At 54.8% G+C, this 27,978-nt stretch overlaps 4 protein-coding genes across 5 annotated transcripts in view; all 4 read right to left on the bottom strand.

Annotated features, from left to right (window-relative positions):
* LOC139803195 (protocadherin gamma-C5-like) overlaps positions 1-4,160 on the bottom strand; it is a 60,853-nt gene extending 56,693 nt beyond the window's left edge. Inside the window, exon 1 of one of the 2 annotated variants that reach the window (XM_071759116.1) lies at positions 1,121-4,160. In XM_071759116.1, coding sequence (XP_071615217.1) covers positions 1,121-3,898 — 2,778 coding nt within the window. In that variant the 5' untranslated portion in view covers positions 3,899-4,160. The remainder of the gene's footprint in view (positions 1-1,120) is intronic. The other variant, XM_071759115.1, reaches the window with a different exon arrangement.
* A 5,547-nt stretch (positions 4,161-9,707) lies between these two features.
* LOC139803069 (protocadherin gamma-A10-like) lies at positions 9,708-13,024 on the bottom strand. Its single transcript, XM_071758869.1, has one exon. It carries the CDS (start codon positions 12,390-12,392, stop codon positions 9,879-9,881), a length of 2,514 nt encoding a protein of 837 aa, XP_071614970.1. The 5' UTR covers positions 12,393-13,024; the 3' UTR covers positions 9,708-9,878.
* A 1,776-nt stretch (positions 13,025-14,800) lies between these two features.
* On the bottom strand, positions 14,801-17,535 carry LOC139803260 (protocadherin gamma-B5-like). Its single transcript, XM_071759199.1, has one exon. The coding sequence runs from the start codon at positions 17,345-17,347 to the stop codon at positions 14,801-14,803; it is 2,547 nt and encodes an 848-aa protein (XP_071615300.1). The 5' UTR covers positions 17,348-17,535.
* Positions 17,536-23,696: 6,161 nt separating this feature from the next.
* On the bottom strand, positions 23,697-26,245 carry LOC139803094 (protocadherin gamma-A10-like). The gene has a single exon (XM_071758931.1). The coding sequence runs from the start codon at positions 26,198-26,200 to the stop codon at positions 23,708-23,710; it is 2,493 nt and encodes an 830-aa protein (XP_071615032.1). The 5' UTR covers positions 26,201-26,245; the 3' UTR covers positions 23,697-23,707.
* Positions 26,246-27,978: the final 1,733 nt, after the last annotated feature.

Raw genomic sequence — 27,978 nt, 5'->3', positions numbered from 1 at the left:
CCTCTCAGACAAAGCTGAACCTCTCACACCGGAAAACCTAAACACTTCTACAGCCGGCTCTTCGAATATATTATTCAGATATTTCATTAACACCCGGAAACACAAAACAACACTCCCATCCACTCCACCCACTGAAAAGCCAGGAGAATTGTATTCCCCCCCCCTCAACGACATCAACCAAGCACCTCTCTAAGGGAAACCAGAGAAAAGAAAGTCCGTTTGCATTTGAGATACGATTTTACGCCTCCACTTCTTTATGAAAACCCAGTCAAGCTTTTTTCTTCCGTCACCACCGAGAAAAGAAGTGCAACATTTAACTGCCTGCCCTTAAATTAGGCGCAGCGTCCCTGCTACATTCCTTCCCGGAGACACGCACCAACATTCGCCACCTAATATACATAGCTTAGAGTTATTGTTACGATTTTTGCTTTGCTTTGCAGCTATCATTTTACATTCCCACGTCTTCAAGGAAGTCCAGTAAAGAAGTGCACAAAAGAGGGGAGCTGAGAGAAATAAAATAAAGTAGAAAAGAAATATCATACTTGAATAAAATGCATCAACCCAACTTATGCTACTAATCCACAGCATGTTTTCATCGAGGAGGAGAAAGCACAATCCATAAAAGGAAAAACGTACAACGCCAGAAAGAAAAAGGTCTCCAACACTACCCGTCAATTGTATTGTCCCAACTCCATCACTAAACACCAGAACTCGTTCTACACTGGAAGGGGTCACCTTCTGCGCTGCTAGAACACATCATTTCAGACAACAGAAACGTTCAAGACAAAACCTCTCAGCTCAACCTGAACCTGCCAACACCGAGAACAGAACTGAAAAATCTAACTCACAAGAAGGGAGTCGTTCTGCCTTCTAGACCAAATTATTTCTCTACAACACCAGCGTTCAAGACAAAACCACGGAGCTCAACCTGAACTCATAACCACCGAAGAACAGAACTGCCACGTCTATCTCAGAAGAAAGGAGTCACCTCACTAGATTCTTTCACGGAGCCACGCACCAGCGCTCCCCGGCCGAAAACCCAGAGGAAGAGTCACTCAGAGCAAAGGCTGGGAAAGAAGAAGGGTGAAGGAGCAGAGCGATAGCGCTCGGGCTTACAGACCTGCGGTGCGTCGGGGCGGGCGGGCGGCTGTGCCGGTCCGGCGCTGGGGCTCGGGCTCCGCTCCCCGCAGGGCTCCCCGGCGAGCAGCTCCTCGGCGGGCAGGCTGGGCACGGGCGGCGGCGGCCAAGCGGGCTCGGGCAGGGCGCGTCCCGGAGCCACGCAGAGGTTGTAGGAGTAGGGCAAGGTGCCCTCGCAGAAGTCGGCCGGGAAGGCGGCGCCGGGCACGGAGAAGCGCTGCGCGGCCAGGCAGCGCAGGACGGCGGGCGGCCCGGCCCGGCGCAGCCGCGCCAGCACGGCCAGCGCCACGCTCAGCAGGAAGAGGGCGGAGAGCAGCGCCAGCGCCAGCACCAGGTAGAACTGCAGCTCGGCCGGCGAGTCGGCGCCCGCCGCCCGCTCGCTCAGCTCCGGCAGCGCCTCCTGCAAGCTCTCGGCCAGCACCACGTGCAGCGTGGCCGTGGCCGACAGCGCCGGCTGCCCGTGGTCCTTCACCACGGCCACCAGCCGCTGCTTCGCCGCGTCCCTCTCCGACACGGCCCGCGCCGTCCGCACCTCGCCGCTGTGCAGCCCCACGCGGAACAGCGCCGGCTCCGCCGCCTGCACCAGCTCGTACGACAGCCACGCGTTGCGCCCCGCGTCCGCGTCCACCGCCACCACCTTGCCCACCAGGTACCCGGCCTCGGCCGACCGCGGCACCACCTCGAACGCCACCGACGATGACGACGAGGAGGAGGAGGAGGAGGAAGCAGCCTCCGGCCCCGCAGTCCCTGCCGGCGGCCACAGCACCCGCGGCGCGTTGTCGTTGCGGTCCAGCACGAAGACGCGCACCGTCGCCGTGGAGCTCCGCGCCGGCGCCCCGCCGTCCTGCGCCCGCACCGCCACCGTGAACTCGCGGCACTGCTCGTAGTCGAAGGAGCGCTGCGCGTACACCGCGCCGCTCCGCGCCTCCACCGACACGTACGGCGCCGCGCCCGCGCTGCCGCCCGCCAGCCAGTAGCTCACGCGCCCGTTGGCGCCCGCGTCCGCGTCCCGCGCCACCACGCGCACCACCGCCGCGCCCGCCGCGTTGTTCTCCGACACGTACGCGCTGTACGCCGCCTCCTCGAACACCGGCGCGTTGTCGTTCACGTCCGACACCTCCAGCACCAGCTCCGCGCTGCTCCACAGCGACGGGCTGCCCCGGTCCCTGGCCACCACCCTCACGCGGTGCTCCGACGCCTGCTCGCGGTCCAGCGCGCTCCCCGTCAACACCTTGTACGAGCCGCCCGACGAGGCCACCAGCGACAGCGGCGCCTCGCCCGACAGCTCGCACCGCACATCGCCGTTCTCCCCCGAGTCCGCGTCGTTGACGTTCAGGAGGGCCACCACGGTGCCTGCTGGGGCATCCTCGGGCACGGGGCTCGACACTGACAGTATCGTGATTTCGGGTGCGTTGTCGTTCACGTCCAGCACTTCCACCTCCACTTCACAGTGTGCCACCAGTCCGCCCCCATCCCTGGCTTCCAATTCTAGGCTGAACATGTGAATATCTTCATAGTCCAGTCCCTCCTTTAGAGTGATGATCCCGGTCTCCGCGTCCACCAAGAACTTCTCAAGCACCTTGGTCGGCATTTTCCCGAAGCCGTAGGTGATGCGCGCGTTGGTGCCTGCGTCGGCGTCCGAGGCCGACACGTTCAACACCGTCGAGCCCGGCAAAGCGTCCTCTCGAAGGCTCACCCGGTACCGGTCCTGCGCGAACACGGGTGGGTTGTCGTTGGCGTCGATGACGTTGATGAAGAGCTGGGCGGTGCCGCTGCGGGGCGGGTCACCGCCGTCCAGCGCCGTCAGCACCAACCGCACGCTCTGCTCGCTCTCCCGGTCCAGTGCTCGGCGCAGAACCAGCTCCGCGAACTTCTTGCCATCCTGCTTTTCCTTCACCTCCACCTCGAAGTACTTGTTGGCCTCCAGCTCGTAGCCCTGCAGCGAGTTACTGCCCACGTCCGGGTCTTCAGCCATGCCCAAGGAAAAACGCGCGCCAGGAGCAGTGAATTCGTTGATCTCCAGCTGGAAGTTTTCTCGCAGGAACCGCGGGGAATTGTCGTTGACGTCCTGGATGTCGACGTGGACGTGGAAAACGTTGAGCGGGTTCTCCACCAGCGCCTCGAAGCTGACGGAGCAGGACGCCGCCTCGCCGCACATCTCCTCCCGGTCCAGCCTCTCGCTCACGTACAGCTCCCCGCTCTCCTCGCTCACCGAGAAGTATTTCAGCTGCTTTTTGGCTGCAGACACCACCCGCAGCTTGCGTGCCGGCAGCTCGGCGGGGCTCAGCCCCAGGTCCCTCGCCAGCGGCCCCACCAGCGAGCCTCTGCCCAGCTCCTCGGGGATGGAGTAGCGGATCTGCTCGCCCGCCGCCCGGCAGCACAAGCCCAGCAGCCAGGCGGCCAGCAGCAGCACCACTCGCCCGGCTCCTCGCCCCCGGCTCGGCCTCGGCCTCTGCCTCTGCCCCTCCCCGCACGCCATGCTCGGCCCCGCAGCTCGCCGCGATCCTCCCTCCTGCCGCTGCCCTTTCTGCTTGCCTGCCAGTCCCTCTCCGCAGGCAGCTCCGGGCTCGGACGCCGCTGCTCTCGCCTCTGCTGCCCGTGCCGCTGCCGCTCTGGCCGGCGCCGGGCGAGCGAGCAGCCTGCGGGGGCAGAACGCTGCGGCGGCTCCGGCTGCGGCTGCGGCTCCAGCGCCGCTCCGCGTCGGCCAACAGCGGCACCCGGAGGATCCCACACGGCACCGCAGCCTCCTGATCGCCCGCATCGGGGTACCGGCTTTTTCTGTCTGTCTCTCAGTGAGATGTAAACAGGTCAATTGGAACAATGCAGTACTGCAGAGCTGGGGAAGGCGTTATAATAATTTCTTCTCTCCGTACATGGGACCAACACCAGGAAGGATCGTGATGGATTCATCAGTAAATAATCAGAAACTGAATGAAGCAGAAGACACTGCAGGCTCTTCATTCTGGGCTTTGCAAAGGGTTTCCATCTTCTCAGGTTTTTTTTTTCATAACTCATTTATATCTCTGAGACTTGTGCCACCGTTTTCCTTCCAGGGAGAACAACTACACTGAGAAATAGATCACCTCAAAGGCATTGTCTGTAGCTCTAAGGTAAGAAAGCAGTGATCATACTTCACCTAAAATATCCTTGTATTTTGTTTCTGATGCAGAGCAGTTCACTCTTTGGCATCTCCAGACTTGAGGGGCTGACAATGTCAAAGTGCAAAGCCACACTGACTCCTCCATGCAGCCACAGAATGGCAACCTGGTCCAGTGTCTCACTGGGCTTATCGTGTAACATTTCTGTCTTGTGTACTGTCTAAACCTCTTCTCTTTCAGTTTAACAGTTTTGAGTCTTGTCTTATCATGACAGAACCTGATAAAAACAGACACCCTGACAGCGAGCTGGATCTCATCACAACACACCAGGTAAAATAAGAAGACTTCAGATATGAATGGATCAGCTGGAGTAATATTTTTTAGGCCAAATTCAAGAGAAGAATAAACTCGAATGGTATGCCTGGTCCCACAACCCCATAGTTAATTAAATGCCTTTGAGAAGTAGAGGAAGGATCAACTTTTTTTTACACAGCCCCTGCCAACAGAGTTCCTCTGAGTACTCTTTCAAAGCACAAGGAATTTCCAGGTTTGCTTCTGACCTTCTAAACTGGTAAAAACAAATGAGATGATGATGCAGCACAATCAGACAAGGCAGGCTGGGACTGTTGTTTGCTCAGCACTATTCTCAGAGGAAACAGAAGGATTCTAAGGGACACGGGTGAGCAGTGGCTGAAGTACAAGTCACCCAGCCCAGACTGGGTACAATCTCCTCCCCACTTCTTTCACACGCACTGTTACACAGAGATGCAGCCTCAGCTCTGTTCATGCTTTCATCTACACTCCCTGCACAAAACATAACAGAAACACAACCTCACATCTCCTGTCTTCCTTCTGTAGCACGAGCAAGAGGCACAAACACACAGTGGAAAATATCCTGGCACTCAGAACCAACACCACACACATAGGAGATCCAGAAAGGGAAAAAAACAGAAGCAATACAAAAAACCTGAAGCAATGCACAAGGAACACAAGGAACTCCCTGAATAGGAAACGTTGCAGAAGGAAGCCACAGGCAATGTCTCATTCCTCACTGCGAGCATTGACAATTGTTCATTGGAAGGTGCTGGGGTCTCCCAACTAGAACCATACAAGTTTTACCTTGGACTCCATACTGGAGGGTTTGGCTTTGGCCTTTTTCTCATCACACCTCAAATTCTCTCTTACACGCTTGAACTAAGTTTTTGCTGCAACACAAAACTCCCAGTTTCAAATTCAAAAGGATGACTCAAAAAAATGGGGCTGATGAACATCAACCTCCAAGGAAACAAAGCCTCAAAGAAACACTACATGACAATAATCGAGGGAGAGAGGGACAAATAAAGGAGGTTCCACACAGAAATTTTAAGCCATTCTACCCATCCATCACTGTTCTAGGCACACACTTATGCTTAAACAATTTATTGGCAGAGGGACTTCATGTTCAGTGAAGCCACAATGAAAACATGATTGGAACAGAGCTCCTGGGCACCAGACAGCAAAAGCAATTGCCCAGCCAAAGATGCACTGACCCACCAGTTTTCCTGGTTGGAAGTCTCTCACCCTCCTTGCTTCCCATTCACACTCTTCAGATAAACCATGGGAAATACACAACACTGGGCCTTGTATCAGTGAAAAGCAAAAGAGCATTTCTTGTTAGGCCTGAAAACTGCTCCTCCAGCCTGATGATTTTAACAGATTGCTACTTTTAAAGAATATCTCTCAAACTGAGGCCTACTTTTAGAACATGAGAAGAAACAAAGGAAGAATGGAAAACCTACATGAATGCAGCAGAGCTTAACATTTCAGATTATGTCACCTGCAGTAGCTTCACAAGAAGAGGATCTGCCTGGTAAAAAGTACTTGGGGGTGTCAGACACCAAGGACCACAATCAGAGTTCTCCAAGTAATTTCTTTTGAACACAGGAAAAGTTCACAGAACCACATCCATGAGACCCCTGTAACAGAGAGGAGAAACCTACCTGACCACTGTCACCTACTTTTCAGAGGTTTCAGGCTGTGCCACAAAGAACTATTCGACCTACCCTGTCTCTGAGCACACACAAGGCTTCAGTGTGCACTTAACTTTACAGACAGACATCATTGTGAAAATTGGTTCAGAAGCTTCTCCTTGTAGAGAAAAATTACCACATTATGGATGCACACATAAACTTACCTCACCACAGTCCTTGGAGGAAAGGTCAATATGCAGTGCAGTCAAAGATTCAGTTGTTTGTTATCAGCTCAAAAACCACCATCCTGCACAGGAGCAATTTGGAAGGTACATGACTGCAGCCATTAAGGCAATGTTTGTATCTATTCCAACTAAAAGTAAGGAGTAACCTTGAGTGCATAAAATAACCAGCTTCTTCTAGAGAGTTCAGATAACAGCCCCCAAGCCCAGACACTCCTGAGTAAAGCATCCCCCCATCTGCTGCAGTTATTTCATATGTGCAAGAGACACCAATAACATCCCAAGGTTGGCTGAGACTGAGAAAAGCTTAATACAACAAGGATGAAAATTCACATCACAGCCTTTGAAGAACATACGGATGTGGAAATGATGTTTCACAGAGCAGTTCCTAGAAATAGCACCCATAAAATAATGGTTCCACTTCCATGGCTATTTCTGGCAGACAAATTTGTCAGAGGGTTCTCATCCCCTTTCAGGATATGGGAAAAGGGAGCTTGGTATAAGTAGCAGAGGCCTCAGCATGAGGCATGACATTAAAGCACTCCTCCCAGTCAGATGGAGCACACACCACTCTTTTCCTGCCTGACTTCTTCCCACTAATTTCCCATCATGTGTATTTAACAAGCATTTCTTCCAGTGCCATGTTCAGACCTTATCAGGCACGCAGAGCCCCACACTTCCCACATCACAACAAGCAAGGTAAGAATTGCACCACTGTTCACAGCAAAAAGCATCAACAAGGAAAGCAAAATGAAGAACATACAGCTCTGGCAGCTGAGGTCCAAGCAAGGTGACAGCCAAAACTAAAACTCCTCCAGACTCATCTGGTGGACTTATTCAGGGGGGTGTGATCAGAGTCAAGAGGAGTGATCATCCAAGAGAGAATGGAACATTGGAAAATAAAAACCATGGCCTAGGGAGAAATTCTGCCATCCTTGTACTGCCCTGCAGAGGATCAGCTTCTCCTAAGGTGGTGTTTTCTGTCTATTCCTCTCCAGCAATCACAAAACACAATGATGCCATCACATCTCCTGCCTTTCACACCCACTGTAGCATAAGCCACAGGCACCAACACAAGACAAGTGCTAAATGAATCTCTGCTGATGGACACTGCAGAACAAGAAAATAAAAACCCCAACAAACAAAAAAAAGCCAACAAAACTTAAATCAAAAAAGCAAATAGGAGACAGACTCACCAGATAACCACAGCAAGAGAACATCTCAGTCTTCACAGCAGAGAAGAGAATTTATCCCCCAGAGCACACAGAACTCATTCATAACTCAATCTGCAATGTTATTAACTCAATCCTCTGTTATTGTTTCCAACAATCCTGCTCTGGACTACAAGTACAGGGATTCAGTTAATGACACAGTCATCACCTCTCAGTCATCTGATCCATCACCCACTGCTCTCCCACAAATAAGCCACAAGTGAAAACATCATAACACAGGCCTCTTCCTCAAGCTAAGTCTTCTGAGAAATTACAGAATGGCCTCTTCAACCACGCAGAACCTTTCTATGTGTGCTTATCCCACAAAGAACATTATGGTTGGAGAACTGGCACGGCCTTGCAGGACAGGGAAACCAGATGAATGGCACCAGGGATGAAATCAGAACATTGCTCAGGCACACAAACCCATCCATTTCCCTAGTTCAGAGCCAGTCTCTCACCCCCCTTGCTCTGCATTCACTGCTCTTGGCTGCACCACAGACAATATTCAGCAGTTTGCCCATGTGTCAAGCAGGCAGAAGAGTATTTAATATAGAAACATGTTGAGGAAACAGAATTGCATGGAAGTCTTTGCCTGCTGTTGACCATCTTCAAGGTATGGCTGGGAACTCTACCCTAGCCTCAAAAATCTAACAGATCTGTTCATGTTCTCAGGGCTACCATCCACAGTTAGGACCCTCTGCAGACCCCCTTAACAAACAAATCAACAATGGGAAACCTACAATGAAGGCATCAGAATAACATTTCAGGCTCTGTCAACTGCAGAAGATGAACATGAAAGACATCTCAGTCATATGATGTCAGTCATCATTAGATGACCTCTCAGTCATCTGATCTATCACCCACTGCTCTCCCACAAATAAGCCACAAGTGAAAACACCATAACATAGGCCTCTTCCTCAAGCTAAGTCTTCTGAGAAAATACAAAACTGCCCCTTTAAACATGAAAGGCATCGAACTGGATAAAAGTCCACAGGAAGCTCACACCAAGGACCACAGCCATAGTTCCTCACTTTTCTTGGATAATACGGTAGGGAATATGCATAGAATCACAACTCTTGTCCCTATATGACAAGTAGAAGAAACTGAGCCCTTAAACATAACAATTTCATCCCTTCTAAATTACCCCAGAGCAAACTTTTCACCTCCCACGTGGCTCTCCAGAGCACACAAACACCAATCAACGGGAAAGTCACCCTCACAGTCACACACCACTGAACCTCAGCAAATGCTTTCTTGTTAGCAGAGAAAAAATGTCCCAGCATGGATGCACAGAAACAGATTAACCTGCTCACCACACTAACTCAAAGAAATGTAAAATATTCTCAAAACAGAGAAGTTGCCCAGCGCCAATACAGACACAGTCACCAAAGTACAAGCTCAAAGACACCATCAGCCTGCATCAAGTGGGCGACGTGCAACACACAACACCAGGACACGTTCAAATTCATCCTGTGATACTCAGCAGCAAACCCCATGAACCCCTGTGCTCAGCGTTGGTGAGGCCACACCTCAAGTCCTGTGTCCAGTTCTGGGCCCCTCAGCTCAGGAAGGATATCGAGGTCCTAGAGCAGGTCCAAAGGAGGACAAACAGGCTGTTGAAAGGACTCGAGCACAGACCCTATGAGGAGAGGCTGAGGGAGCTGGGGGTGTTGAGGCTGGAGAAGAGGAGGCTCAGGGGAGACCTCATCACTCTCTACAACTCCCTGAAAGGAGGTTGGAGCCGGGGGGGGTTGGTCCCTTTTCCCAGACGACTTTCAACAAGACAAGAGGGCATGATCTTAAGTTGTACCAGGGGAAGTTTAGGTTAGATATTAGAAAGAATTTCTTTACAGAGAGGGTGATCAGACATTGGAATGGGCTGCCCAGGGAAGGGGTGGATTCTCCATCCCTGGAGATATTTCAAAAGAGCCTGGATGTGGCACTCAGTGCCATGGGCTGGGAACCACGGGGGGAGTGGATCAAGGGTTGGACTTGATGATACCTCTGATCCATAGAAACTGATGACACACCACAAGCTATAAAACGCCCAAGTGAAGTCCCAGTCATCAAAGCACTAGCTCCAAAAGCAACATCAGACTTCTTCAGCACATGAGCAACTCAAAACACACGGAGCACTCCTGTGCACTAGTGCAAAATTTACACCTAGGCCTAAGAGCCACCATTCACAGGAGTCCTCAGGCAACAGCAAAGGAGATGATGAATGGACAACAAAGAGGATCAAGAAAGGGAGGGCAGGAGAGGGCGGTCAGAGGCACTCACCGGGGTCGGGGCGGTGGGGTCGGGGGGGCAGGGGGCACCGTCAGGGTCCTCGGCGAGCAGCGGCGCGGGCTCGTCGGGCGGCGGTCGGGCCGGCAGGGTGTCACAGCAGCTGCCGGGCGACAAGCGGAGGTGGCTCTTGCGCGAGTCGGCGGTGAGCGACACCTCGTGCGAGTAGGAGTGCAGGAAGGCGCGGACGCCGTCGATGCCCACGAAGTGCGAGGCCGGGACGCCGCGCAAGGCGCCGCTGCCCGCCGCCAGCAGCTGCTGCGAGCGGCGCCAGCGCCGCAGGCGCAGCGTCAGCAGCAGCAGCAGGAAGGCGAGGAAGAGGCAGGACACGGCCGCCACGGCCACCACCAGCCAGCGCGTCAGCCTGCCGGCCGCCTCGCCCGGCGCCGCCGCCGCCGCCGCCGAGGCCGCGCTGCCCAGCTCCGACACCAGCTCGGCCACGCTCTCGGCCAGCACCAGCGTCAGCGTGGCCGTGGCCGACAGCGCCGGCCGCCCGTGGTCCTTCACCACCACCACCAGGCTCTGCCGCGCCGCGTCGCGGGCCAGCGGGAACCGCGCCGTCCGCACCTCGCCGCTGTGCAGCCCCACGCGGAACAGACCCGGCTCCGTCGCCTTCCACACCTCGTACGACAGCCACGCGTTCTGACCCGCGTCCGCGTCCACCGCCACCACCTTGGCCACCAGCGAGCCGGGCTCCGACCACCGCGGCGCCAGCTCCACCGCCGGCCACCCCGCTGACGACAACGAGCCCGGCGACGAAGACGCCGAGGCCGGCGGCGGGTAGAGCACCTGCGGCGCGTTGTCGTTCTCGTCCACGATCTCCAGCCGCACCGACACGTTGCTGCTCAGCGCCGGCGCGCCGCCGTCCTCCGCCACCACCCACAGCCCCACCTCGCGCACCTCCTCGTAGTCGAAGGAGCGCAGCGCGTACAGCGCGCCCGTCTCCGCCTGCACCGACACGTACGACGACAGCGCTGCTCCCCGCACCCGGCCCTCCACCAGCCGGTACCGCACGCGCGCGTTCTCACCCCAGTCCGCGTCCGACGCCCGCACCCGCAGCACCAGCGCGCTCGCCGCGTTGTTCTCGGACACGCGCGCGCTGTACCGCTCCTCCGAGAACACCGGCGCGTTGTCGTTCACGTCCAGCACCCGCAGCGCCAGCACCGCGCTGCTCCGCAGAGCCGGCGACCCGCCGTCGGCCGCCCGCACCGTCACGTTGTACTCCGACACCTTCTCCCGGTCCAGCTCCCGAGACGTCTCCACGCTGTAGTAGCTGCCCCGGGAGTTCCGCAGACGGAAAGGGACCCCGCCCTCCAGCGAGCACCGCACCTGCCCGTTGGCACCCGAGTCCTTGTCCTGTACGTGCAGCAGAGCCACCACCGTCCCCGACGCGACGTCCTCAGAGATCTCGCTGAGGGAAGATCGCACCGAAATCTGTGGCGCATTGTCGTTGACGTCTGTCACGGAGACGTACACTTTGGCAGAATCGAAAAGGCCCCCGCCGTCATGCGCCTGTACCTCCAGTTCGTAGGAGTCGCCTTCTTCGAAATCCAGGCTCTGCGCCACAGTGATCGCTCCGGTCTCAGCATCCAACTGGAAAATCTGCATGGCTATGTCCTTCTTTTTCTTCAGCGAGTATTTGACGTGGCCGTTCACGCCCTCGTCGGCGTCGGTGGCCGTGAGGGTGACGAGGACGGAGCCCACGGGCACGTCCTCCGCCACACGCACCGTGTACTCCGCCGCGCTGAACACGGGCGCGTTGTCGTTGGCGTCCAGCACCGCCACGCGGATCCGCGCCGTGCCCGTCCGTGCCGGCTCTCCGCCGTCGCTCGCCCGCAGCACCAGCTCGTGAAACGCCGCCTCCTCCCGGTCCAGCGCCTTCGCCAGCACCAGCTCGGGCCGCTGATCCCCGCCGGGGCCCGTCTGCACGGCCAGCGAGAAGTGCTCGTCGCCGCTCAGCTCGTAGCTCTGCAGAGAATTCCGGCCCAAATCCGGGTCGTGAGCCTCGGACAGGGGAAACCGAGACCCCGGAGGTGTCGTCTCGCTCATTCTCAACTCCATTTCGCCCTCCTGGAAGCTGGGCGCATTGTCGTTTATGTCCATGATTTCCACTTCGATTTCGAAAAACTTCATTTCCCCCTCCACTATCAGCTCACACCGCAGCACGCATTTCTCCACCAGCCGGCACAGCTGCTCCCGGTCTATCCTCTCCGCTGTCACCAAATGTCCCGTCTTCCCCTGCAGACCGAAATACTGCGTCCTGCCTTTGTCCAAGATGCGTACTCTGCCTTCTCCGAGCGCCGTCAGGTCCAGCGCCAGGTCCTTGGCCACGTCGCCCACGAACGAGCCCTTGGGCATCTCCTCGGGAACCGAGTAGCGCAGCTGGCCCCACGCCGCCTCCCACGCCGCCACCAGCACGCCCCACAGCAGGGCTCGCTCCCGCCGGCCCCAACGCCTCCCCGCCATTCCACGCACCTCCGCCGCTCACAACGCCTCCGATCGGGCTCCGGGTCCCGCTCCGGCCTCCTCTCCGCTCCCCTCCGCCTCGCTGCAGCACGGCTCCGCACCGGGGGACGCTCGCAGACCGCCCGGCCGCCGAGCCAGCCAGCCAGCGAGCGATGGAGCCGGGCCGCAGCGGGCGGGGCTGCTGCACCGCTCCGGCCTTCCTCTCGCTCCTCCTCGGTCAGCAGCGGCACCCGCAGCCTCCTCCCGGCACTGCACCCACCCAGCGCTGCCCGACCCTCCGCTGCCACCGGCACCTCGCGGGAATAGAGACCATTCCGCGCAGGGAAAATCAACTCTGAATGCCGATGGAGAAAGGAAAGAATTCCTTTTGTCGCCACTTCTCTGCTTCTGCAAAGCAGCGATCCCCGTAACGAAAAGAACAGCTCTTGGAGCAGTGCTTGAAGGATTTTTCCTTCACTCTTGTTGCAAACTGAAAGTGCTTCGTAGAGCCGCACTAATTCCCCACATCCTCATCGACAGACCGACACAACAAGGAAGATATTCCTTGAAATGAAGACCGGAAATTTCCTTCTTTCGCTTCCTCTCAGCTCTGCTTTTCTAAATGGCACGTGTGCTTTCTACATTACGTGTCATCATAAAGAGTATTTCCAGCCTTTCATCCCGGTTCGAAACCATCCCCATCAGCAATTTCTCTCGCACTCGTGCTTGGATGCGTTACACAAATAACAAAAGAAATTAAAACGTCCAAAGCAATAAAACCGCGACTCTGAACCTGCTCAGACAGAAACGCGCGGAGAACCGGGAAGCATCAGACTCATTAACAAGAGGTGCTGGAATTCTACTTAAATACTGCACACGGAACACGATGGAAATCAACTTCCCAACCACAACTGACCGAGATCAGACAATTGAACGATTAACAAGGTGGGGCTGGTTCCACCTGCCCAAAATCATCTACTCGGCTCCACACAAGCTGTCGGGAAAATTTTCTCCGTTTTCAAACGGAGAAAAGCAATGGAATGTTTCAGTTCAGCATCTGAGCTCTTGGCTAGACCATTAAAGCTGCATGAAGGTGCAGCCAATACTGAGAAAGTGAATTGCCTTTAACCAGTAATTTTCCTTGAAAATACGCCATCCTACCTAGGGATTGTATAACGTAATACACATATGCAGTTACTTAATTTGACATTTTAAACGACTCGTATGGTTTCTGTTCCAGAAACCAAGGTGTGAGGGACTGCAATTTCTTTAACGCAGTATTAATCTCATTCCTAAATCATCATCTTTCAAAAACACATTTCAACGGAGTACTGTAGAACAGCAAAAGATAATAGCTCACCCTGAACTACTTCTACTACTTGGTCTATTTGTAAGCTGTTAATGCACTTTATTCACGTGCCTAATTGTTTCGTTTACATATGTACCTCACCAGACCAGATAGGGACCCTGGCAGCCAGGACTGATACAGAAAGTACCGAGAGACTGAACTTTACGGATTGGAAATCCCCTCCCCTCACCAACATCAACCAAGCACCTCTCTAAGGGAAAGGAGAGAAAATAAGAAAGTCCTTTTGCTTTTGAGATACCATTTTACGCCTCCACTTCTTTATGAAAACCCAGTCAAGCTTTTTTCTTCCGTCACCACCGAGAAAACCGAAAAACATTTAACTGCCTGCCCTTAAATTAGGCGAAGCTTCCCTGCTACATTCCTTCCCCGAGACAAGCGCCAATACTCCCCATGTAATAAATACAGACTAAAGTTAGAGTTACAGTTTTTGTTTTGCTTTGCTTTTGAGATACCATTTTACACTCCCACTTCTTCACGAAAGGTGAATAAAGAACTGCACAAAAGAGGGGAACTGAGAGAAATAAAATAAAGTAGAAAAGAAATATCATACTTGAATAAAATGTATCAACCCAACTTATGCTACTAATCCACAGCAGGTTTTCATCGAGGAAGAGAAACTACAATCCCTAAAAGGAAACACGCACATTTCCAGAAAGAAAAAGGTCTCCAACACTACCCCTCAACTGTATTGTCCCAGCTCCATCACGAAGCACCAGAACTCGTTCTACACTGGAAAGAGTCACCTTCTTCGCTTCTATACCAAATTCTTTCAGACAACACAAACGTTCAAGACAAAACATCTCGGCTCAGCCTGAACCTGCCAACACCGAGAACAGAACTGAAAATTCTAACTCACAAGAAGGGAGTCGTTCTGCACTTCTAGACCAAATTATTTCTCTACAACACAAACGTTCAAGACAAAACCACGGAGCTCAACCTGAACTCATAACCACCGAAAAACAGATCTGCCACGTCTATCTCACAAGAAGGGAGTCACCTCGCTAGATTCTTTCACGGAGCCACGCACCAGGGCTCCCCGGGTGAAAACCAAGAGCCACCATCAGTCAGAGCAAAGGCTGGGAAAGAAGAAGGGTGAAGGAGCAGAGCGATAGCGCTCGGGCTTACAGACCTGCGGTGCGTCGGGGCGGGCGGGCGGCTGTGCCGGTCCGGCGCTGGGGCTCGGGCTCCGCTCCCCGCAGGGCTCCCCGGCGAGCAGCTCCTCGGCGGGCAGGCTGGGCACGGGCGGCGGCGGCCAAGCGGGCTCGGGCAGGGCGCGTCCCGGCGCCACGCAGAGGTTGTAGGAGTAGGGCAAGGTGCCCTCGCAGAAGTCGGCCGGGAAGGCGGCGCCGGGCACGGAGAAGCGCTGCGCGGCCAGGCAGCGCAGGACGGCGGGCGGCCCGGCCCGGCGCAGCCGCGCCAGCACGGCCAGCGCCACGCTCAGCAGAAAGAGGGCGGAGAGCAGCGCCAGCGCCAGCACCAGGTAGAACTGCAGCTCGGCCGGCGAGTCGGCGCCCGCCGCCCGCTCGCTCAGCTCCGGCAGCGCCTCCTGCAAGCTCTCGGCCAGCACCACGTGCAGCGTGGCCGTGGCCGACAGCGCCGGCTGCCCGTGGTCCTTCACCACGGCCACCAGCCGCTGCTTCGCCGCGTCCCTCTCCGACACGGCCCGCGCCGTCCGCACCTCGCCGCTGTGCAGCCCCACGCGGAACAGCGCCGGCTCCGCCGCCTGCACCAGCTCGTACGACAGCCACGCGTTGCGCCCCGCGTCCGCGTCCACCGCCACCACCTTGCCCACCAGGTACCCGGCCTCGGCCGACCGCGGCACCACCTCGAACGCCACCGACGATGACGACGAGGAGGAAGGCTCCGGCCCCGCAGTCCCTGCCGGCGGCCACAGCACCCGCGGCGCGTTGTCGTTGCGGTCCAGCACGAAGACGCGCACCGTCGCCGTGGAGCTCCGCGCCGGCGCCCCGCCGTCCTGCGCCCGCACCGCCACCGTGAACTCGCGGCACTGCTCGTAGTCGAAGGAGCGCTGCGCGTACACCGCGCCGCTCCGCGCCTCCACCGACACGTACGGCGCCGCGCCCGCGCTGCCGCCCGCCAGCCAGTAGCTCACGCGCCCGTTGGCGCCCGCGTCTGCGTCCCGCGCCACCATGCGCACCACCGCCGCGCCCGCCGCGTTGTTCTCCGACACGTACGCGCTGTACGCCGCCTCCTCGAACACCGGCGCGTTGTCGTTCACGTCCGACACCTCCAGCACCAGCTCCGCGCTGCTCCACAGCGACGGGCTGCCCCGGTCCCTGGCCACCACCCTCACGCGGTGCTCCGACGCCTGCTCGCGGTCCAGCGCGCTCCCCGTCAACACCTTGTACGAGCCGCCCGACGAGGCCACCAGCGACAGCGGCGCCTCGCCCGACAGCTCGCACCGCACATCGCCGTTCTCCCCGGAGTCCGCGTCGTTGACGTTCAGGAGGGCCACCACGGTGCCTGCTGGGGCGTCCTCGGGCACGGGGCTCGACACCGACAGGATCGTGATTTCGGGTGCGTTGTCGTTCACGTCCAGCACCTCCACCTCCACCTTGCAGTGAGCCGTCTGCCCTCCGCCGTCCCTCGCCTCCACAAGGAGCGTGTATCCCCGCGTGTCCTCATAGTCCAGCTCCTCCTTTAGCGTGATGATCCCGCTCTCCGCATCTACCGCGAACTTCTCAAGCACCTTGGCCGGCATTTTCCCGAGGCCATAGGTGATACGCGCGTTGGTGCCGGCGTCGGCGTCCGAGGCGGAGACGTTCAACACCACCGAGCCGGGCAGTGCGTCCTCCCGCAGGCTCACCCGGTACCGGTCCTGCGCGAACACGGGTGGGTTGTCGTTGGCGTCGGTGACGTTGATGCAGAGCTGGGCGGTGCCGCTGCGGGGCGGGTCACCGCCGTCCAGCGCCGTCAGCACCAACCGCACGCTCTGCTCGCTCTCCCGGTCCAGTGCTCGGCGCAGAACCAGCTCCGCGAACTTCTTGCCGTCCTCGCCTTCCTTCACCTCCACCCCGAAGTAGTTGTTGGCCTCCAGTTCGTAGCCTTGCAGCGCGTTTCTGCCCACGTCCGGGTCTTCAGCCATGCCCAAGGAAAAACGAGTACCGGGAGAAGTCAGTTCATTGATCTCCAGCTCAAAATTGTCTTGCAGGAACCGCGGGGAATTGTCGTTGACGTCCTGGATGTCGACGTGGACGTGGAAAACGTTGAGCGGGTTCTCCACCAGCGCCTCGAAGCTGACGGAGCAGGACGCCGCCTCGCCGCACATCTCCTCCCGGTCCAGCCTCTCGCTCACGTACAGCTCCCCGCTCTCCTCGCTCACCGAGAAGTATTTCAGCTGCTTTTTGGCTGCAGACACCACCCGCAGCTTGCGTGCCGGCAGCTCGGCGGGGCTCAGCCCCAGGTCCCTCGCCAGCGGCCCCACCAGCGAGCCTCTGCCCAGCTCCTCGGGGATGGCGTAGCGGATCCGCTCGCCCGCCGCCCGGCAGCACAAGCCCAGCAGCCAGGCGGCCAGCAGCACCACTCGCCCGGCTCCTCGCCCCCGGCTCGGCCTCGGCCTCTGCCTCTGCCCCTCCCCGCACGCCATGCTCGGCCCCGCAGCTCGCCGCGATCCTCCCTCCTGCCGCTGCCCTTTCTGCTTGCCTGCCAGTCCCTCTCCGCAGGCAGCTCCGGGCTCGGACGCCGCTGCTCTCGCCTCTGCTGCCCGTGCCGCTGCCGCTCTGGCCGGCGCCGGGCGAGCGAGCAGCCTGCGGGGGCAGAACGCTGCGGCGGCTCCGGCTGCGGCTGCGGCTCCAGCGCCGGCCAACAGCGGCACCCGGAGGATCCCACACGGCACCGCAGCCTCCTGATCGCCCGCATCGGGGTACCGGCTTTTTCTCTCTGTCTCTCAGTGAGATGTAAACAGGTCAATTGGAACAATGCAGTACTGCAGAGCTGGGGAAGGCGTTATAATAATTTCTTCTCTCCGTACATGGGACCAACACCAGGAAGGATCGTGTTGGATTCATCAGTAAATAATCAGAAACTGAATGAAGCAGAAGACACTGCAGTCCTTCCTTTCTGGGGCTTGCAAAGGGTTTCCATCTTCTCAGGTTTTGTTTTTCATGACTCATTTATATCTCTGAGACTTGTGCCACCGTTTTCCTTCCAGGGAGAACAATTACACTGAGAAATAGATCATCTCAAAGGCATTGTGTATAGCTCTAAGGTAAGAAAGCAGTGATGATACTTCACCTAAAATGTCCTTGTATTTTGTTTCTGATGCAGAGCAGTTCACTCTTTGGCATCTCCAGACTTGAGGGGCTGACAATGTCAAAGTGCAAAGCCACACTGACTCCTCCATGCAGCCACAGAATGGCAACCTGGTCCAGTGTCTCACTGGGCTCATCGTGTAACATTTCTGTCTTGTGTACTGTCTAAACCTCTTCTCTTTCAGTTTAACAGTTTTGAGTCTTATCATGACAGAACCTGATAAAAACAGACACCCTGACAGCGAGCTGGAGCTCATCACAACACACCAGGTAAAAGTAAGAAGCCTTCAGATATGAATGGATCAGCTGGAATAATATTTTTTAGGCCAAATTCATGAGAAGAAGGAACTCGAATGGTATGCCTGGTCCCACAACCCCATAGTTAATTAAATGCCTATCAGAAGTAGAGGAAGGATCAGCTTCTCTTCCACAGCCCCTGCCAACAGAGTTCCTCTGAGTACTCTTTCAAAGCACAAGGAATTTCCAGGTTTGCTTCTGACCCTCTAAACTGGTAAAAACAAATGAGATGATGATGCAGCACAATCAGACAAGGCAGGCTGGGACTGTTGTTTGCTCAGCACTATTCTCAGAGGAAACAGAAGGATTCTAAGGACACGGGTGAGCAGTGGCTGAAGTACAAGTCACCCAGCACAGAGTGGGTACAATCTCCTCCCCACTTCTTTCACACGCACTGTTACACAGAGATGCAGCCTCAGCTCTGTTCATGCTTTCATCTACACTCCCTGCACAAAACGTAACAGAAACACAACCTCACATCTCCTGTCTTCCTTCTGTAGCACAAGCAAGAGGCACTAACACACAGTGGAAAATATCCTGGTACCTAGAACCAACACCACACACACAGCAGATCCAGAAAGGGAAAAAAACAGAAGCAATACAAAAAACCTGAAGCAATGCACAAGGAACACAAGGAACTCCCTGAATAGGAAACGTTGCAGAAGGAAGCCACAGGCAATGTCTCATTCCTCACTGCGAGCATTGACAATTATTCATTGGAAGGTGCTGGGGTCTCCCAATTAGAACCATAAAAGTTTTACCTTGGACTCCATACTGGAGGGTTTGGCTTTGGCCTTATTCTCATCACACCTCAAATTCTCTCTTACACGCTTGAACTAAGTTTTTGCTGCAACACAAAACTCCCAGTTTCAAATTCAAAAGGATGACTCAAAAAAATGGGGCTGATGAACATCAACCTCCAAGGAAACAAAGCCTCAAAGAAACACTACATGACAATAATCGAGGGAGAGAGGGACGAATAAAGGAGGTTCCACACAGAAATTTTAAGCCATTCTACCCATCCATCACTGTTCTAGGCACACACTTATGCTTAAACAATTTATTGGCAGAGGGACTTCATGTTCAGTGAAGCCACAATGAAAACATGATTGGAACAGAGCTCCTGGGCACCACACAGCAAAATCAATTGCCCAGCCAAAGATGCACTGACCCACCAGTTTTCCCTCCTTGCTCTCCATTCACTCACCCTCCTTGCTCTCCATTCTCACTCTTCAGATAAACCATGGGAAATACACAACACTGGGCCTTGTATCAGTGAAAAGCAAAAGAGCATTTCTTGTTAGGCCTGACAACTGCTCCTCCAGCCTGATGATTTTAACAGATTGCTACTTTTAAAGAATATCTCTCAAACTGAGGCCTACTTTTAGAGCATGAGAAGAAACAAAGGAAGAATGGAAAACCTACATGAATGCAGCAGAGCTTAACATTTCAGATTATTTCACCTGCAGTAGCTTCACAAGAAGAGGATCTGCCTGGTAAAAAGACACCTGGGGGTGTCAGACACCAAGGACCACAATCAGAGTTCTCCAAGTAATTCCTTTTGAACACAGGAAAAGTTCACAGAAACACATCCATGAGACCCCTGTAACAGAGAGGAGAAACCTACCTGACCACTGTCACCTACTTTTCAGAGGTTTCAGGCTGTGCCACAGAGAACTATTCGACCTACCCTGTCTCTGAGCACACACAAGGCTTCAGTGTGCACTTAACTTTACAGACAGACATCATTGTGAAAATTGGTTCAGAAGCTTCTCCTTGTAGAGAAAAATTACCACATTATGGATGCACACATAAAGTTACCTCACCACAGTCCTTGGAGGAAAGGTCAATATGCAGTGCAGTCAAAGATTCAGTTGTTTGTTATCAGCTCAAAAACCACCATCCTGCACAGGAGCAATTTGGAAGGTACATGACTGCAGCCATTAAGGCAATGTTTGTATCCATTCCAACTAAAAGTAAGGAGTAACCTTGAGTGCATAAAATAACCAGCTTCTTCTAGAGAGCTCAGATAACAGCCCCCAAGCCCAGACACTCCTGAGTAAAGCATCCCCCCATCTGCTGCAGTTATTTCATATGTGCAAGAGACACCAATAACATCCCAAGGTTGGCTGAGACTGAGAAAAGCTTAATACAACAAGGATGAAAATTCACATCACAGCCTTTGAAGAACACATGGATGTGGAAATGATGTTTCACAGAGCAGTTCCTAGAAATAGCACCCATACAACATGTTTCCACTTCCATGGCTACTTCTGGCAGACAAATTTGTTAGAGGGTTCTCATCCCCTTTCAGGATATGGGAAAAGGGAGCTTGGTATAAGTAGCAGAGGCCTCAGCATGAGGCATGACATTAAAGCACTCCTCCCAGTCAGATGGAGCACACACCACTCTTTTCCTGCCTGACTTCTTCCCACTAATTTCCCATCATGTGTATTTAACAAGCATTTCTTCCAGTGCCATGTTCAGACCTTATCAGGCACGCAGAGCCCCACACTTCCCACATCACAACAAGCAAGGTAAGAATTGCACCACTGTTCACAGCAAAAAGCATCAACAAGGAAAGCAAAATGAAGAACATACAACTCTGGCAGCTGAGGTCCAAGCAAGTGACAGCCAAAACTAAAACTCCTCCAGACTCATCTGGTGGACTTATTCAGGGGGGTGATCAGAGTCAAGAGGAGTGATCATCCAAGAGAGAATGGAACATTGGAAAATAAAAACCATGGCCTAGGGAGAAATTCTGCCATCCTTCTACTGTCCTGCAGAGGATCAACTTCTCCTAAGGTGGTGTTTTCTGTCTATTCCTCTCCAGCAATCACAAAACACAATGATGCCATCACATCTCCTGCCTTTCACACCCACTGTAGCATAAGCCACAGGCACCAACACAAGACAAGTGCTAAATGAATCTCTGCTGATGGACACTGCAGAACAAGAAAATAAAAACCCCAACAAACAAAAAAAAGCCAACAAAACTTAAATCAAAAAAGCAAATAGGAGACAGACTCACCAGATAACCACAGCAAGAGAACATCTCAGTCTTCACAGCAGAGAAGAGAATTTATCCCCCAGAGCACACAGAACTCATTCATAACTCAGTCTGCAATGTTATTAACTCAATCCTCTGTTATTGTTTCCAACAATCCTGCTCTGGACTACAAGTACAGGGATTCAGTTAATGACACAGTCATCACCTCTCAGTCATCCAATCCATCACCCACTGCTCTCCCACAAATAAGCCACAAGTGAAAACATCATAACACAGGCCTCTTCCTCAAGCTAAGTCTTCTGAGAAAATACAGAATGGCCTCTTCAACCACGCAGAACCTTTCTATGTGTGCTTATCCCACAAAGAACATTATGGCTGGAGAACTGGCACGGCCTTGCAGGACAGGGAAACCAGATGAATGGCACCAGGGATGGAATCAGAACATTGCTCAGGCACACAAACCCATCCATTTCCCTAGTTCAGGGCCAGTCTCTCACCCCCCTTGCTCTGCATTCACTGCTCTTGGCTGCACCACAGACAATATTCAGCAGTTTGCCCATGTGTCAAGCAGGCAGAAGAGTATTTAATATAGAAACATGTTGAGGAAACAGAATTGCATGGAAGTCTTTGCCTGCTGTTGACCATCTTCAAGGTATGGCTGGGAACTCTACCCTAGCCTCAAAAATCTAACAGATCTGTTCATGTTCTCAGGGCTACCATCCACAGTTAGGACCCTCTGCAGACCCCCTTAGCAAACAAAGCTACAATGGGAAACCTACAATGAAGGCATCAGAATAACATTTCAGGCTCTGTCAACTGCAGAAGATGAACATGAAAGGCATCAAACTGGATAAAAGTCCACAGAAAGCTTACACCAAAGACTGTGGCCATAGTTCCTCACTTTTCTTGGATAATACAGTAGGGAAAATGCATAGAATCACAACATTTCAACATTTCAGCTTATGTCAACTGCAGAAGATGAACATGAAAGACATCTCAGTCATATGATGTCAGTCATCATTAGATGACCTCTCAGTCATCTGATCTATCACCCACTGCTCTCCCACAAATAAGCCACAAGTGAAAACACCATAACACAATCCTCTCCCTCAAGCTAAGTCTTCTGAGATATTACAAAACTGCCCCTTTAAACATGAAAGACATCAAACTGGATAAAAGTCCACAGGGAGCTCACACCAAGGACCACAGCCATTGTTCCTCACTTTCCTTGGAAAATACAGTAGGGAATATGCATAGAATCACAACTCTTGTCCCTGTATGACAAGAAAAAGAAACGGAGCCCTTAAACATTTTCCTGCTGTTGACCATCCTCAAGGTATGGCTGGGAACTCTACCCTAGCTTCAAAAATCTAACAGATCTGTTCATGTTCTCAGGGCTACCATCCACAGTTAGGACCCTCTGCAGACCCCCTTAGCAAACAAATCAACAATGGGAAACCTACAATGAAGGCATCAGAATAACATTTCAGGCTCTGTCAACTGCAGAAGATGAACATGAAAGGCATCAAACTGGATAAAAGTCCACAGGAAGCTCACACCAAGGACCATAGCCATAGTTCCTCACTTTTCTTGGATAATACAGTAGGGAATATGCATAGAATCACAACTCCTGTCCCTATATGACAAGAAGAAGAAACTGAGCCCTTATATATAACTATTTCATCCCTTCTAAGTTACCCCAGAGCAAACTTTTCACCTCCCACGTGGCTCTCCAGAGTACACAAACACCACTCAACGGGAAAGTCACCCTCACAGTCACACACCACTGAACCTCAGCAAATGCTTTCTTGTTAGCAGAGAAAAAAGGTCCCAGCATGGATGCACAGAAACAGATTAACCTGCTCACCACACTAACTCAAAGAAATGTAAAATATTCTCAAGGCAGAGAAGTAGCCCAATGCCAATACAGACACAGTCACCAAAGTATAAGGTCAAAGACACCATCAGCCTGCATCAAGTGGGCAACGTGCAACACACAACACCAGGACACGTTCAAATTCATCCTGTGATACTCAGCAGCAAACCCCATGAACCCCTCTACTCAGCCCTGGGGAGGCCACACCTTGAGTCCTGTGTCCAGTTCTGGGCCCCTCAGCTCAGGAAGGAGATTGAGGTCCTAGAGCAGGTCCAAAGGAGGCAACTGGGCTGGGGAAGGGATCCAGCACAGACCCTATGAAGAGAGGCTGAGGGAGCTGGGGGTGTTCAGCCTGAAGAAGAGGAGGCTCAGGGGAGACCTCATCACTCTCTACAACTCCCTGAAAGGAGGTTGGAGCCAGGGGGGGGATGGTCCCTTTTCCCAGACGACTTTCAACAAGACAAGAGGGCATGATCTTAAGTTGTGCCAGGCTCGGAGAATAAGAGCAGCGGATCAAGCGTGGTCAGAGGCACTCACCGGGGTCGGGGCGGTGGGGTCGGGGGGGCAGGGGGCACCGTCAGGGTCCTCGGCGAGCAGCGGCGCGGGCTCGTCGGGCGGCGGTCGGGCCGGCAGGGTGTCACAGCAGCTGCCGGGCGACAAGCGGAGGTGGCTCTTGCGCGAGTCGGCGGTGAGCGACACCTCGTGCGAGTAGGAGTGCAGGAAGGCGCGGACGCCGTCGATGCCCACGAAGTGCGAGGCCGGGACGCCGCGCAAGGCGCCGCTGCCCGCCGCCAGCAGCTGCTGCGAGCGGCGCCAGCGCCGCAGGCGCAGCGTCAGCAGCAGCAGCAGGAAGGCGAGGAAGAGGCAGGACACGGCCGCCACGGCCACCACCAGCCAGCGCGTCAGCCTGCCGGCCGCCTCGCCCGGCGCCGCCGCCGCCGCCGAGGCCGCGCTGCCCAGCTCCGACACCAGCTCGGCCACGCTCTCGGCCAGCACCAGCGTCAGCGTGGCCGTGGCCGACAGCGCCGGCCGCCCGTGGTCCTTCACCACCACCACCAGGCTCTGCCGCGCCGCGTCGCGGGCCAGCGGGAACCGCGCCGTCCGCACCTCGCCGCTGTGCAGCCCCACGCGGAACAGACCCGGCTCCGTCGCCTTCCACACCTCGTACGACAGCCACGCGTTCTGACCCGCGTCCGCGTCCACCGCCACCACCTTGGCCACCAGCGAGCCGGGCTCCGACCACCGCGGCGCCAGCTCCACCGCCGGCCACCCCGCTGGCGACAACGAGCCCAGCGACGAAGACGCCGAGGCCGGCGGCGGGTAGAGCACCTGCGGCGCGTTGTCGTTCTCGTCCACGATCTCCAGCCGCACCGACACGTTGCTGCTCAGCGCCGGCGCGCCGCCGTCCTCCGCCACCACCCACAGCCCCACCTCGCGCACCTCCTCGTAGTCGAAGGAGCGCAGCGCGTACAGCGCGCCCGTCTCCGCCTGCACCGACACGTACGACGACAGCGCTGCTCCCCGCACCCGGCCCTCCACCAGCCGGTACCGCACGCGCGCGTTCTCACCCCAGTCCGCGTCCGACGCCCGCACCCGCAGCACCAGCGCGCCCGCCGCGTTGTTCTCCGACACGCGCGCGCTGTACCGCTCCTCCGAGAACACCGGCGCGTTGTCGTTCACGTCCAGCACCCGCAGCGCCAGCACCGCGCTGCTCCACAGCGCCGGCGACCCGCCGTCGGCCGCCCGCACCGTCACGTTGTACTCCGACACCTTCTCCCGGTCCAGCTCCCGAGACGTCTCCACGCGGTAGAAATTCTCAAGAGTCTTTACGAGACGGAATGGGACCCCGCTGTCCAGCGAGCACCGCACTTGGCCATTGGCACCCGAGTCCCGGTCCTGCACATGCAGCAGAGCCACCACCGTCCCCGTCGGAGCGTCCTCAGAGATCTCGCTCAGCGGAGAGGTTACTGTCAGTTCGGGAGCGTTGTCGTTGACGTCTGTTATTGTGATCGAAACTTTCGCCGTGTCAGAAAGGCCCCCGTCATCCAGTGCCTGTACCTCCAGTTCGTAAAAGTGTCCTTCTTCGAAGTCCAGGTTCCACAAAAGAGTGATCGCTCCTGTCTCGGAGTCCAACTGGAAAATCTCCGATGCCACGTCTGACACTTTCTTCCACGAGTATTTGACGTGGCCGTTCACGCCCTCGTCGGCGTCGGTGGCCGTGAGGGTGACGAGGACGGAGCCCACGGGCACGTCCTCCGCCACACGCACCGTGTACTCCGCCGCGCTGAACACGGGCGCGTTGTCGTTGGCGTCCAGCACCGCCACGCGGATCCGCGCCGTGCCCGTCCGTGCCGGCTCTCCGCCGTCGCTCGCCCGCAGCACCAGCTCGTGAAACGCCGCCTCCTCCCGGTCCAGCGCCTTCGCCAGCACCAGCTCGGGCCGCTGATCCCCGCCGGGGCCCGTCTGCACGGCCAGCGAGAAGTGCTCGTCGCCGCTCAGCTCGTAGCTCTGCAGAGAATTCTGACCCACGTCTGGGTCATGAGCCTCGGCCAGGGGAAACCGAGATCCAGGGGCTGTCGTCTCGCTCATTCTCAGCTGCTTTTCTTCCTCTCGGAAATTTGGCGCATTATCGTTTATGTCGGTGATTTCCACTTCGATTTCGTAAACCTTCATTTCCCCCTCCACTATCAGCTCACACCGCAGCACGCATTTCTCCACCAGCCGGCACAGCTGCTCCCGGTCTATCCTCTCCGCTGTCACCAAATGTCCCGTCTTCCCCTGCAGACCGAAATACTGCGTCCTGCCTTTGTCCAAGATGCGTACTCTGCCTTCTCCGAGCGCCGTCAGGTCCAGCGCCAGGTCCTTGGCCACGTCGCCCACGAAGGAGCCCTTGGGCATCTCCTCGGGAACCGAGTAGCGCAGCTGGCCCCACGCCGCCTCCCACGCCGCCACCAGCACGCCCCACAGCAGGGCTCGCTCCCGCCGGCCCCAACGCCTCCCCGCCATTCCACGCACCTCCGCCGCTCACAACGCCTCCGATCGGGCTCCGGGTCCCGCTCCCGCCTCCTCTCCGCTCCCCTCCGCCTCGCTGCAGCACGGCTCCGCACCGGGGGACGCTCGCAGACCGCCCGGCCGCCGAGCCAGCCAGCCAGCGAGCGATGGAGCCGGGCCGCAGCGGGCGGGGCTGCTGCACCGCTCCGGCCTTCCTCTCGCTCCTCCTCGGTCAGCAGCGGCACCCGCAGCCTCCTCCCGGCACTGCACCCACCCAGCGCTGCCTCGGTGCCTGCCTTGGTTTTTTTATAAGCTGTTTTTTCTTAATGCACGTGTGTGTTTTTGCACTAAAGGTAAAATGATTTGTTAGTGACATTTTACGTTTCGTTTGCAATTAAGCTTGAAAGGCTTGTAGAGGATGAGAATCAAATGAAAACTTGAAAAGTGATAAAAACACGTCCCTCAAATATTCAGGCACCAATTTGCTCAATAACGTGAGCAGGAGAACCCTGTTTCAAATATTTCAGGTAGAATAAAGCGTAAATCAAGTTCCGCAGCACAAGTGGCTGAGATCAGACTTTTAAAGGACTAACAAGGTGGGCTTAGCCCCTCCTGCTGTTATAATTATACTGGGCTTCCCACAAACTCGGAGGAAAATGGTACACAAAGAGTAACAACGCCTATTTTCCCGATATCCATCCTTCAGAAACACTACTTTCAGTTGAAGAAGAGCAGTAGAATGCTCCAGTGAAGCCTCTGAATTCAGAACTAGAAACACGAACAAGCGGAGATGCAGTTATTACTGAGAAAGTAAAGTGAATGGGATTTAACCGGTGATTTTCACAAAAACATCCTTTTTTCCCTTATAAAGTATTCAGCTTGTCCCTGAGTCTTCATCTTGGACAGACACCTATCCAACCCAGCCTCGTAGAAGAGCAGAAGACAAGCGCAGCTGCACGCCTTCACCTACACGGATCATTTGTAAGCGGCCTTTATTCAAGTGCGTAATTGCAGTAATTTGCATCCGTGTTATTAAAACGAACAGAGACCTTTCCTCATCAGTCAGCCACAACCGATGCAAAATTACAGGGAGACTGAAATCCTCGGTTCCGTATTCTTTCACTCAATGAAATCAACAAAGAACCTCTTTTTAGGAAAGAAGAGAGCAAAGACAGATTTTGGTTTTACCGTTTTTGTTTAGATTTCCTTTTGAGATGTCCTATCCACTTCTCCATTTCCCCCTCTTCTTTGTGAAAGACCAATCAAAAACTGCACAAATCAGAAGAACTAAGAGTACCAGCACAAAGTAAAAAAAAAAAAGAAATCATATCTGGATAAAACTAAACAACCTGACTAATGCTACTAACCAACAGCATGTTTTTTTAATCTCAGCGATGACTGAGACCACAATCCGGAGGAGAAACCCATCACATTCCCACAAGGAAAAAACGTCTCCAACAGTAACTGCCAATCGGATGTTTCCGACTCCGACATGCAGAACCAGAAGATATCATTCTAAAGGGGAACGAAATACCATGGTGGTTTTTAGCACAAAGTATTATGAACACAAGAGACGAAAACAAAACCTCTCAGATAAAGCTGAACCTCTCACACCGGAAAACCTAAACACTTCTACAGCCGGCTCTTCGAATATATTACTCAGATATTTCATTAACACCCGGAAACACAAAACAACACTCTCATCCACTCCACCCACTGAAAAGCCAGGAGAATTGTATTCCCCCCCCTCAACGACATCAACCAAGCACCTCTCTAAGGGAAACCAGAGAAAA

The sequence above is a fragment of the Heliangelus exortis genome, chromosome 15 (assembly GCF_036169615.1).
Source record: "Heliangelus exortis chromosome 15, bHelExo1.hap1, whole genome shotgun sequence".
NCBI classification, from domain to species: domain Eukaryota; kingdom Metazoa; phylum Chordata; class Aves; order Apodiformes; family Trochilidae; genus Heliangelus; species Heliangelus exortis.
Note: the sequence above shows the minus strand (reverse complement) of the source record. Positions and strands in the feature narration are given on the sequence as shown.